Source organism: Phyllopteryx taeniolatus, chromosome 19 (assembly GCF_024500385.1).
Source record: "Phyllopteryx taeniolatus isolate TA_2022b chromosome 19, UOR_Ptae_1.2, whole genome shotgun sequence".
Classification (NCBI taxonomy): Eukaryota; Metazoa; Chordata; class Actinopteri; order Syngnathiformes; family Syngnathidae; genus Phyllopteryx; species Phyllopteryx taeniolatus.
In genome coordinates this window covers 15,145,673-15,156,769 of record NC_084520.1, presented here as the reverse complement: position 1 = coordinate 15,156,769, position 11,097 = coordinate 15,145,673, and the positions used below count along the sequence as shown (strand labels likewise).

General features: G+C 43.7%; 1 protein-coding gene across 2 annotated transcripts; it reads left to right on the top strand.

Annotated features, from left to right (window-relative positions):
* The first annotated feature begins 184 nt into the window (after positions 1 to 184).
* On the top strand, positions 185 to 9,182 carry LOC133469807 (trafficking regulator of GLUT4 1-like). Of its 2 annotated transcripts, XM_061757366.1 has the most exons (5): positions 188 to 545; positions 1,634 to 1,928; positions 3,175 to 3,464; positions 3,688 to 3,817; positions 6,702 to 9,182. In XM_061757366.1, exons 2-5 carry the CDS (start codon positions 1,697 to 1,699, stop codon positions 6,716 to 6,718), a joined length of 669 nt encoding a protein of 222 aa, XP_061613350.1. In that variant the 5' UTR covers positions 188 to 545; positions 1,634 to 1,696; the 3' UTR covers positions 6,719 to 9,182. The 2 variants fall into 2 exon arrangements, with proteins under 2 accessions (XP_061613349.1, XP_061613350.1); XM_061757365.1 differs by lacking the exon at positions 6,702 to 9,182 and having other exon boundaries at positions 185 to 545; positions 3,688 to 5,859.
* Positions 9,183 to 11,097: the final 1,915 nt, after the last annotated feature.

Below are 11,097 nucleotides of genomic sequence, written 5' to 3'. Positions count from 1 at the left end.
CGCTCAATTTATTTACCTTGACGTCCACATTGTTCAGGGGAGTTGTACACATTATACATATTTTGTTATACCTGTTTGGTGGCCTCAAATGAGCATATTTGTGTGTCTCCCCCCCCCCCCCCGCACGTGTACGTAACAATAGTAAGGCTAATACAACCGCCCATAACTGCGACGTCATCACGTTTGACGCTCCTGCTCTAAAGTCATTAAAATCGGGCGATCCCATGCGGATCGATGAGGAAAATGAATGTTATTGACCATCTCCATAAAGAACAGCACGGCGTCAGCTTTCCCTGGCGCACCCCCTTCCCCATCTCCTCCCAGTCCCGCCCTGCCCGTCCGAGCATCCTCCTCCTCCTCCCCATCCTTCCTCTTCCTCCTCTTCCTCACACACGGATGTCCTCCGCTCGGATGCGCGCACGGTAGCACCCGAAAACATCATCATTTCCTCCTGATTTTTGTTTCTCGGTTCAACTACGTGCGACTCGCTGCTGTTGTGTTGACAACAAAAACGCCAGAATCCCCCCCCCCCCCCCAAAAAAAAGGTCAGTTATTATTATTATTTATTCTTTTTTTTTTCCCTTGGCACATGTTTGTGTATATTAAGGGGGTGGGGGTGAGGATGCTGTTTTTGTTTTTTAAATGTAATAATCCAATGTGGCAGTTTTGCAGTGTAGTGGGAGCAGCAAGCTCATTAGTGAGGATTGTTCCTTTGTCCCCCCCACCCCCCACCACTACCCCATCACCACCACCTCTTGTATTGTGCGGTGTTTGTGTACACATGTTGTGTGCACACCTGCGTGGCTGCTTTTACCACATCTACTGTATATAATAAGCGTGTGTGTGCGTGTGTTTCTATTGGCCGGTTTGTATATCACCGTTTGTCGTCATGGCAATGCTGTTATATTTCATTTGTGCGGCATTCATCTGTTTCCGCCTCCGTGCCAGAAAACATTATGGGTCTCTGCAAAAAAACAAAACAACAACAACAACAAAAAATACCTTATGCTATCTGTGGGAATGAATAAGATGAATGATGAAAAAAACAAACAAATGTGAACGCCCTATATTCACGTTTTAGCATTCGCAAATTCAAATATTGGCATTTTTTTTTGTTTGTTTGTTTTGGGCGGGGGGCATATCCACCTATTTGATTTAAAAAAAAATAAAAATAAAATCACTTTCACAGTTTCTGTCCTCAGGCCAAAGTGATAAAAGTATTACTTTGGCGCAAAGGAACAATGTTGGAGTGAGTTGAAGACTTTCATTCAAACAAAATTAGTGTTCACGGCACCTGCAAAAACCACGTCCGAATTATTAACCTTTTTAGGGGGAGTTTGTTATTCCCAAATTTTCGCTGTGTGCTGCATATTAATAAGATACAAATTTTAAGGCACCACTCTAAAATGACCAGTTTTCAGATTTTGACATTTACATGTATGTGTTTGAGTAAAATAATGTTTGCTTATGAAAACAATTACAAACGTTTTCTGTAATTGCCTATGGATGCCACAAGATGGCGGCAAAACACTCCCCCCCCTGTTTTTTGTTTTGTTTTTTTGTGTACATCCCATTTGTCGTCATGGCAATACCAATTCGTATTAATTTATTTCGACCTCCCCTGTTCCCGTAGGTGCGCCCCTTGTGGTGTCTTTCCCTTTTTTTTCTTTTCTTTTCTTTTTTTTTTAAAATCCTCATGGACGTCAATATGATGCCCGCGTCGTCTTCCGCCTGGCCCGGAGAGGAGCGACCGTCTCTGCTGGACCAGGAGGAGCCCGAGCTGAGCCAAGTGTCGGTGGCCCCGCCGTGCCCGTCCCTGGGAGCGGGCGAGCGGCTCCTGTGCGGCGGCAGCCCGGCCGGCGCCGGACCCCGACGCAGCGAGTCCAAAGGCGAGCTGGTCATCGTCATCAACGAGAAGCTTAAGAGCAGTGAGTGTTGACCTGCTAATAATAACATTCCAATTTAAAGCAGTCAAGGAACAAAATTAGTATAAACAAATAGCAGAATCTTAAAATGAAGTGCATCGGCAGCCAGAGGAGGGAGGCCAGAATAGGAGTTGTGCTCCCTCTTACGTGTTCCAGTTGGAAGGCGAGCGCCAGTATTTTGAACCCACCGGAGATGTTTGAGAGACGATTGGCAGGCTCCAAATTTACGTGAATGACGGTAATCCAGCCAAGGAACTTTCTGGAAGTGAGTTGAGGAGTTTAATAAAAAAAATAAAAATAAAGTAGGGATTTGGCGCCTTGTTGCGGTATCCTGATGGCAAGGAGGTATGAGTTGAAGAGCTTCATTTAGACAAAAGTAGTGCTTTGCCATCTTGTGGCATCTATGGGCAGTTCGAAACCTTTTTAGTGTGGCGTCCATTCCGCTCTTCGCTTTTCCCCTTCACTTTAATTAAGCCTTACATATCCTTGCCACACGCTTTAAACACATTACACACAATGAAAAACTTTTTAAACGCATTGTAAACAGAATTTCAAGACACACGATTAGGTGAAATTTGATCACAACTGCTGATTTTCTTGGCTGGGAACCACCGGTATAGTGTGTACCAGTGCACTTTATTTATTCATATTTTAAAATTCAACTATCAGCCCGCCACTGATACGTACGACTTGTCGCCGTCACGGAAATCTCGTGCATCCAAATGTCGTCAATTTGCTATTTTTTCACCAATCGATGGCCCCGCGTCGTCTGTTATTTTTGCACATTTTGAACCAATTGAAAGTGTTAAAAACAGCTCGAGAACACATCTATTAACGCTCTTGAACGCTTGAATTGTCCGCAAAGTGTTGTAAAGTCCTTTTCTTGGCTTTTCGGGAGCCGTGCGACATGTCGACTCAAGATTGAATGTCTGGATGTTTTTTTTTAAACACAATAATGAGCGCAAATAGTGATGTTAGCTACATTTGAGTGAGCCTGTTTCGTACAAAATGGATTGCTGTAATGCTTCAATGCAGAAGGAACTTGTCAGCCATGAAGGTAGGCACGTGCAGATTCATTTGCGCCCATTCGACTGCTTAGTAAGCTCGTCGTCGTATTTATTGCATCACTCGTGACTTTAAGACCTTTGAAAAAGAGTTTTGGAAGATGATGTAATCGGGTAACTGAAGCAAGATGTTGCTTTTTTTGTTTGTTTGCTGAAAAGTAGCAAGGTTCGCTTGTGGCCCTCAGGTAACGGGGTCCTCGCGGGGGACGGCGCCTCGCCCGTGGTGTCGTCGCCTCCCCGACGTCAGCGCTCCATCTCGTACCCGCACCACGCCAAGACCAGGAAGGGCAGCCGGGCGGGCTCCATCGGCTACACGGCCTTCTCGCCCAGGCCCTCGCTGTCCCGCCACTCCAGCATCGCCACCGATGCCCCCTTGGACCGCACCAAGGTGAAGGACTACCTCCTGCTCTCCGTGCTGGCCTGCTTCTGCCCCGTGTGGCCCATCAACATCGTGGGATTTGTCTACTCCATCATGGTGAGACGTTGTCATCGTTTCTTTGGCGCCCAAGATTCCTTTGTGTAGCACTAGTCGTAGCACACTACACAATGAACCTGTGTATTCACCTGTTGACAATAATAACAGCTTTCTCGTGCGGCTAAACACGTTCGGAAGTTTTGCACTGTGTGTCAATTTGTGGAATGAAATGGAAATGATCGTTACGCATTGCTCACGTTGACGGCCTTCTCCTCCGTGCCAGTCCAAGAACAGCCTGGAGCAGGGCAACCTGGACGGCGCCGTGCGTCTGGGCCGCGTGGCCAAGATGCTGTCGCTGGTGTCGCTCGTGGGCGGGACGCTCATTATCATCGCCTGCATTGTCAACCTGGCCAGTGAGTGTCCCAAATCTGACCTTTAAGCTTTCCATCTCCTTCTCCCCTTTTGACCTTCTTTTGTGCCGATTCGCTCCAATGAACTGCTTCGTCTTCTTCCCCTGAGAACTTTAAGATTACATTTTTTTTTTAAAAAAAGCAACAAAAAAAAAGCAAAAAAGCTGCAATTGAGGTGACCCCGCGTCCTCCACCCCCACACTCCAAAATGGTTCATTCCAAAGCGATCCACTCTCGAACAAATAAGAAAAACAAAAAGAGCTGGATTGCCACGCAATCATTCGTAAATGTGACGTGATCTTTGTCTCGTCATCCATCTGTGCATAATTTCCATATCACCCATTTTTGCTTGACATAGTTCCTCCTCAGTTCTTAATCTTTGTGTTATTAGTTCCGCATGACATTCGTTATGTTTACGATATTGAACCAGTCACCTGGTGTCGGAGGCCCTGGCGGCCATTTCCTTATAACGGCCTTTTTACATGCCGCTAGCAGGATCTTAAGCGGGTACTTGGCTTCCCTTAACACGGATTCTCCTGATGATTCTCCTGTCGCATTTCATTGTGGAGTTACCCGACGTAATCAGCCTCCTAATAACACCGCTATCATGTCACGATTATAGAAACCATCAATGCGAAACAAAAGTGGAATGTGCCATGTGCGTCGTGGAGGAGTTCAGAATCAATATACGTACCGTAGATGGCTGAAGATATAATTGCTGATAACGTGCAAAGACTGAAATCTATGTTTGTACTCAATAGTGGAGATATAGCCGTAAACTGTTTTTCACATTTCAGTTTTCCTGATTTTGAGGGCGGGGGGGGGGGGGGGGGGAGAGGGGCTAAAGCGGTGCCTAATGACACACTCGGGTCCCAGTATGAGTCGCCTGTCCCCCTCTATATAACTAAGCGCCTTCGTTCGTATCGGCGAGCTGTGCCTACACCCTGAAAAGGCATCTTCGCCTTGGATAATCTGCTGGCTGGCTGCTTTAGAGCGCCTCGTTGTTGGCCATGAGTGCACGCGCATCTCCTAGACGAAAGGAGATAGAGCGAGGCAGGGCAATCTGACTTGAAAGCCAACGTGTGGACCGGGGCTTTGGGCTAGCGCGGATACTTTAGAGCGCCTCGTTGTAGGCTGCGAGTGCAGGTACGTCACCCAGATAAAGGCGGAAGAGCAAGGGGCGGGGGGAAAAAAAAAGTCAAACTTGACAGCTAGCATGTGGACCAGGTCTTCGGGCTGGCGTGGCCACGTTAGAGCGCCTCATTGTTGTGGCATGGAAAATCCCTGCAACAACCCGACCAAACATGTAAGTTATGTGTGGAAATCAGAAAAATGCAGCACGGAGTAGGATCCACCTTTCAATCTCATAGAAGTGATATTTGATTGACAGTCGACAGCTGAGTGGGGCGTGGTTTCAGCGCATTCAGTGGACACGCCCACAGTGTTTGAAAACGGCGAGAACGCCATGATTTCTCACAAATTTTATATACTTTCCGATTATTATTATTTGTAATCATTCAAATTTAGCAGGGTTGTTAACAGCATTGTGTCAAATTTAGAAAATCAATGTGCACTTTCCGACAACTCGTAATGCGTCCATTCTCTCCAAAAGAAAGAAGTTTGGAGCGATCCGGAACACCAGAGCGGTCTCCACCGACTTCCCCTTGAACTTAATTTTTCTCGATTTTGGGTGCGACAAAGAAGCCGATTATGCTCTTCCATTTGGGATTGTGTTTTTTTTTTTTTGCATCGTTATCATACGCAGCCAATTAATCTCTGTGATACTTCACCTTGTGTGTCTTTTTTCCATCTCTGTTTAATCCCGTTTTCATCTTAATCGGACATTATTTGTCCTTTTGCACGTCCGAACCTCCTGCTGCAAACGACTGCATGCCACAGAGTTGTGTGCGTGTGTGTGTGTGTGTAGTGTTGTGTAGTCCGCTGTTTGCTTGTACACGATGTGAAGTCTCTTGTTATTTCTGCCTGTACCACACGACCTATGATGTATGTTCTTGTATGTGGCTAATAAAGGGATTCTCATAACACATCTGTGATGAGTTCACTTATAAAAGCCCGGCGCGGAAAGCGCAGCAGGCAGAGGAATGCCTTCTAATTTACGTCAAATTGTCACGACAACCACTTCCCGCCTCTCGTTAAACTAATAGTTCTGATTCGGCGGGGCGCAAAAGATTTTTTTAAAATCATCATTAAATAGAATGTAAAGGATTCAACGGTTTGCACTGCAATTCAATTAATTGTGTTGCTCCTTGTGGTGTGCCCGCCTTGGCCACTGGGTGGCAGTATACCTCAGTCTTGCAGACATATGACGAAGACGAGACTTTTCTCTTCTACTACTAATGTGACTCAGTCAGGTGCTGTAATATTAATTTTGTAGGGTATAAAGAATATATGCTTGTCATTATCGTGATATTATTGTTATCTGTTTTCAAATATCTTTTGCTTCTAAAACCTTCTAAGACTATTGGTGCTAATTAGCATGTCAACAGCATATGACTTGTTCGCTATTTGCCGAACTTGTTTGAGTTGACTGCCGCCATACAAGTTTGCGCTAGAAAAATCAAAGTAAACCCTCCTTTTTTTTTAAATGTAACTTTATTTTTATTTTTTTATGTTTTATTTTTTCCTGTCACTGTTCGAAATAAAGAATTCCGTCAATCATCGAATCAGTCAAGGCACCGCTGTATAGCGATGATCGCATAATCGCCGTATCGTGATACTGTCGGCGGACATCTCATATCGCGAGTAAACGTAACGAGTCCGAAAGCCGACCGAAGCGATTGGACTCCCTCGTGACGTGCCGTAAACGCGCACACCCTCCAAACTGCAGCTCCCCTGCAACTAACCCGCTTCCTTTTCCTTCTTTTAGTCAATGTGAGAACCTGAGTTTGGTCCCGGGATCAAACGGGATAAGGCAGCCGCATCCCGACCGGCCCGCACCTGCACCGCCCGCCTGTCTTTTACCACCTCCTTTTTACCCGGATGTGCGAGCAAAACCAAACGCAGCCACTTAAGTTTCTAGCCCTCTCTTTTTGCTCACTGAAGACAATATGCAAAAATGCTGCCGAGTCACAAGGGAGGCGGGAGGGGATGGGAACAAGGGAGGAGAACGGCCATCGAGTTTCTTGCTGAACGACGATGGAGGCAAACCGATTGATCCCTGAAGCCGCAGCGGATTGGACGTCCTCGCCGCAGCGTGTCGAATCCCCTCGGATCCGAGCGGAGACTCCACCGCACGTACACAATCCCGCTCCCCAGAGGAGAAGCAGTCTCCGTCGCCTTGTTTTTCAGACTGCGCCTCAACATCCTCGCCGGGATGAAACGGAGGCTTACCGAGACGAGAAACACAAAGCAAAACAAACAAACAAACAAACAACGCGAAGGGATTACGCAAGTCTTGTACACAAAGCAAAGGGAACATATGTGCCAAAAAAAGAAACAAGTTTCAAGTCTCAATTGTTGTTGCCAAAACAATCCAGATTCTTCGGAATGCTGCCGTCTTTCAAGCACTGTGAGTGGAAAATGTAGCAACGGCCAAAACATTAGGTACACCTGCACCAGCTTAAGGCCCATGTACTAGTACGCTCTTTGTCCTCACTAGCAAGACCATTCAGCAAACTAGTAGAGCGCCAATGTCTTACTTGTGTCACTATTGTATAACATTTGTCTTTGTCTTCACAAGTAGGACAACTTTGACACAATACTAGGACAGCTACACGTTACTAGTGAGGCAAAACTGTGCACGAGTGGACATCTGGGCTCTTCTAGCACTACTAGTGCAGAACTAGACGTTAACTAGTTGAATTTTATTATGTCACTAGTAGTATGTGACTGTCCTACTAGTATACCAAAGTTGTTCTACTAGAGAGGGCAAAGAGCATACTAGTATATGAACCCTTTTTGAAAAGCCGTTTGAGCATTCTTTGGAAAAACATGACTAGTGAGACAGTCATTCCACTAGTGCGCCCTTGTTGTTCTGCTAGTACGCAAAATGTTCTTACTTGTCAATCAAACGTGAGAATTATTGTACTGCATTTTGGGTCGGTCTTATCTTATTGGCTGTCACGAGTTGATGCGAGTCGGAGATTGAGAGGCATTCATCCAGCTGACTGCGTGTCGGTGGCCATCCGGCTAAATTGGTCTCAATCCAATTATCAGATTGATTTATAGATGAGCAGCATTCTCACAAAGATCTTTTAATGACAATTCCATTGTCCCAAGATGGCGCCAAAGCAATGTTTTTATGTTAGACATAGCTTTTTTCCTGCGCACAAAAACAGCGAATAGGTGAGTTTTCTGCAAAAAACGGACAAATGCAGAACCGCAAATATCGCAGTGGTTAGCTGTATTTCCTTGAAATATGAATCAACATTTTTTAGAAGGCCAGAATTTCCATTTTAAAAATCATTTGGATTGGTCTTTATGTAATATTCTTTTTTTTTAGGTGATTTATTTTTTTGTTTTATGTTATCTGTTAGCTATAATTATCACAATGATAAGAAAAAAAATCTGAATACTGAATATTAAATATAACAGTCTACTGTGAATGCAAGTTTCCCTTTTTTTTTTTTTATTTTTAAATTGGACGACTGAATTAAAATTTGATAAAGTTTTCCATGATATTCTCATTTATTGAGATGCATCTCTGTATAGCTGTGCATAAAGCTTTGGGGGAAAAAATAAGTGTCAATTTTTCCTTTCCTGCATATGAAAATGACAAAACAGTATTTTGTATTTGGAATTTGGGACTTTTTTTGTTTTTACGCCAACATACTGCATGTAGTACCTGTAAACAGCAAAATCTGAGAAATGTTTTCCCCCCCGGAGCTTTATGTCTCGATATAGATATGTATTTGAAAAGAAGAATGACTCTCTTGTGAGGCGTGCACTCACTATGCTGTGCGGTTCTCAAATGAGTTTTCTGAAGTGCTCCTGTGTACCCTTTGCCTGTGATTCTCACTGTGATGCAAACCAACTGGCTTCTTACCCACTGTGCACAAACGCCGCCTGGTAACATGGTACCACCCAACCCTCCAATGTATATTTGAACTAGTAATCATGAGATGTAGACGTGTATTCCGCTCATATAATCCTCAATATAGTGATATTAGTCCAATAGTTGATCAGGTGCAGTCGCCCCGGCCGTCCTATTAGCGCCAGGCTACTGTTTTTCTGTTCTGATTCTCTTTGTGGTGACTGGCTTGACGTGGGGTTTTTGATTCATGTGTGGCCCACGAGTCGGCACTTTGGAATATTATACTTCTGCGGTACATTTATAATAAAGACACAATGCATGCAGCAGGTGGGGGTTTTGTTCTTTTTCTGCAATTAAATCACCTCTCACAACCTTTTTGGGGAGTAAACACTGTCCATTTTCTCAAGTGCTCCTTAAGATGTTCCAGGCCGGCCCACAACAGGTGAAAAGCCATGATAGAGAGAGACCACATCATTAAAAACAAACCAAAAAGTTTGCACCCCTCCCACACTTTAAAAACATTAAACTGATTAAAAGACTTTTTTTTTTTTTAAGAATTCCTCAGCTCCTGTTTTCACTTGCGCTCACAAATGTCTCCGAATAAGAGGTAACGTGTGCTTGCTTCAAGCTGTTTGTGACTCCTAGTCCAAGTTCGCAGCTAAACGGACACATAAAACTAAAGCAAATGGAATAGTTTATATTTAAACACTCAACGTTCACCCATCTAAGAATTGTGCCAGCTTAATGCTAACATTTTATGCGAAATGACAGACTAACGGAAATGAGTAGAAGTTATTCATAGGGTTGCAAGGGGGTAGAAAAGTTCCAGTAAATTTCCAGAAAATTTCAAAATCCTTTTTAGAATACGCACTCTGATAACAACCTCATCCACGTTGTTATATAACCGAAGAATCTCACCATGTCTCGAGAATTTGAATTGAAATCCTATTTTTGCTTCACACTTCTAAAATCCTTTGAAATTATTCATTTTGAAGATGTACATCGGCTGCACATGATTCAAATGTGTTAAGCTAACATAATATTTGGCAGTGGCGTTGCTAAGCCTACTTAAGCGCCCCCCCCCCCTCCAAATGGTTTGGTCGTTCCCAGAAGAGTGGTTTTAAAAGGAAATGTGTGCATTTTGGAATTCAAACACACTTTTACAACGTCCAGTATGAGAGCAGGAATAAATACAAAAATAAATCCCCTTTGGTTGTTTACATGTTGACAGGCAAAGATCCTGTGCTGTACTGTGAGTCAGCTAATGTGACAGGAGCTACTGTACTGCAGCCACTCACATTTGTCTACATAAGCGCTAAGTGGGTCAGTGGGATTAAATCCAGCTGGCTCATATCAGCAAAGCGGCATCCGGTCTCTTCCTCCACCAGAAAGTTTTCAGCCCCGCGTTCTCCTAAAATGCTGAAACATGGCCCTCTCGTGACATAATCACATTTCGTCACCCTTCATCCTTTTTTTGTTTTGCGGCATTATTTACATTTTTCTCTCCCTGGTGGATGTCATCCATTATGAATCAGTTCAATCTGTCCATTGAATAATTTATTAAGGAGCAATGTGCTCCTATTCTGCACTGACTGATTCATAATTTATGTATTTTTTTTGACACTTCAGCATTGATTCTATGCTAAATGCTAGGCTATCATTCTCTGGTCAAAAAAAAAAAAAAAAATAGCAGTGGTGGGAAGTAAACAAGTGTAAATACTTTGTTACAGTACTTAAGTATATACTTTTCCATTTTTCCATTTTAAGCAATTTCATGTCATGTGCAAAAGGAGGAGCTGGGTGTTTTCCTGCGGTCCGCATAAGAAATGGATTTCTAATTGAATATGTTTATAACATACCCGCAATTCTAGTTTAATGGATGTCAAATGAGCTGCCTGCCCCCGTCGGACTCGTTCATTGTGAAGAAGGTCGTTCATTTTGAATGTGCTGCAGGAAATTGAACATGATGCAAACGGTCCTTTGCTTCTTATTGGCTTTATTGTCCAGTCTGACCTGTTTGTTTGGCGGCCGTTGTAAGCGCTGTATTTGAATATTTGAATTTAGATTTAACATTTAGGTGCAACATGACATTTTTGGATGGAACTATTTCATATATCTCTAAGTTGATAAATATTGTTGTAAATGTTCCACCCCAAAAAAAGCGACTGTCAAAAATGCACGAGTTTTTTTTGAAACATTGTTTGAAGCGAAATGTGACAAAATGTTGCTGTTATTTTTAGCATGAGCCGCTTTGCGGTGCATTTTCTCACCTGATGTCAGCTCTACTGTC

What these genes read in the sequence shown, in the direction of transcription:
- LOC133469807 (XM_061757365.1), top strand. Translation starts at nt 1,697, where the DNA reads ATGGACGTCAATATGATGCCCGCGTCGTCTTCCGCCTGGCCCGGAGAG. An exon ending in CAACGAGAAGCTTAAGAGCA is followed by an intron (nt 1,929 to 3,174) that starts GTGAGTGTTGAC and finishes TGTGGCCCTCAG; the next exon opens with GTAACGGGGTCCTCGCGGGG. An exon ending in GATTTGTCTACTCCATCATG is followed by an intron (nt 3,465 to 3,687) that starts GTGAGACGTTGT and finishes CCTCCGTGCCAG; the next exon opens with TCCAAGAACAGCCTGGAGCA.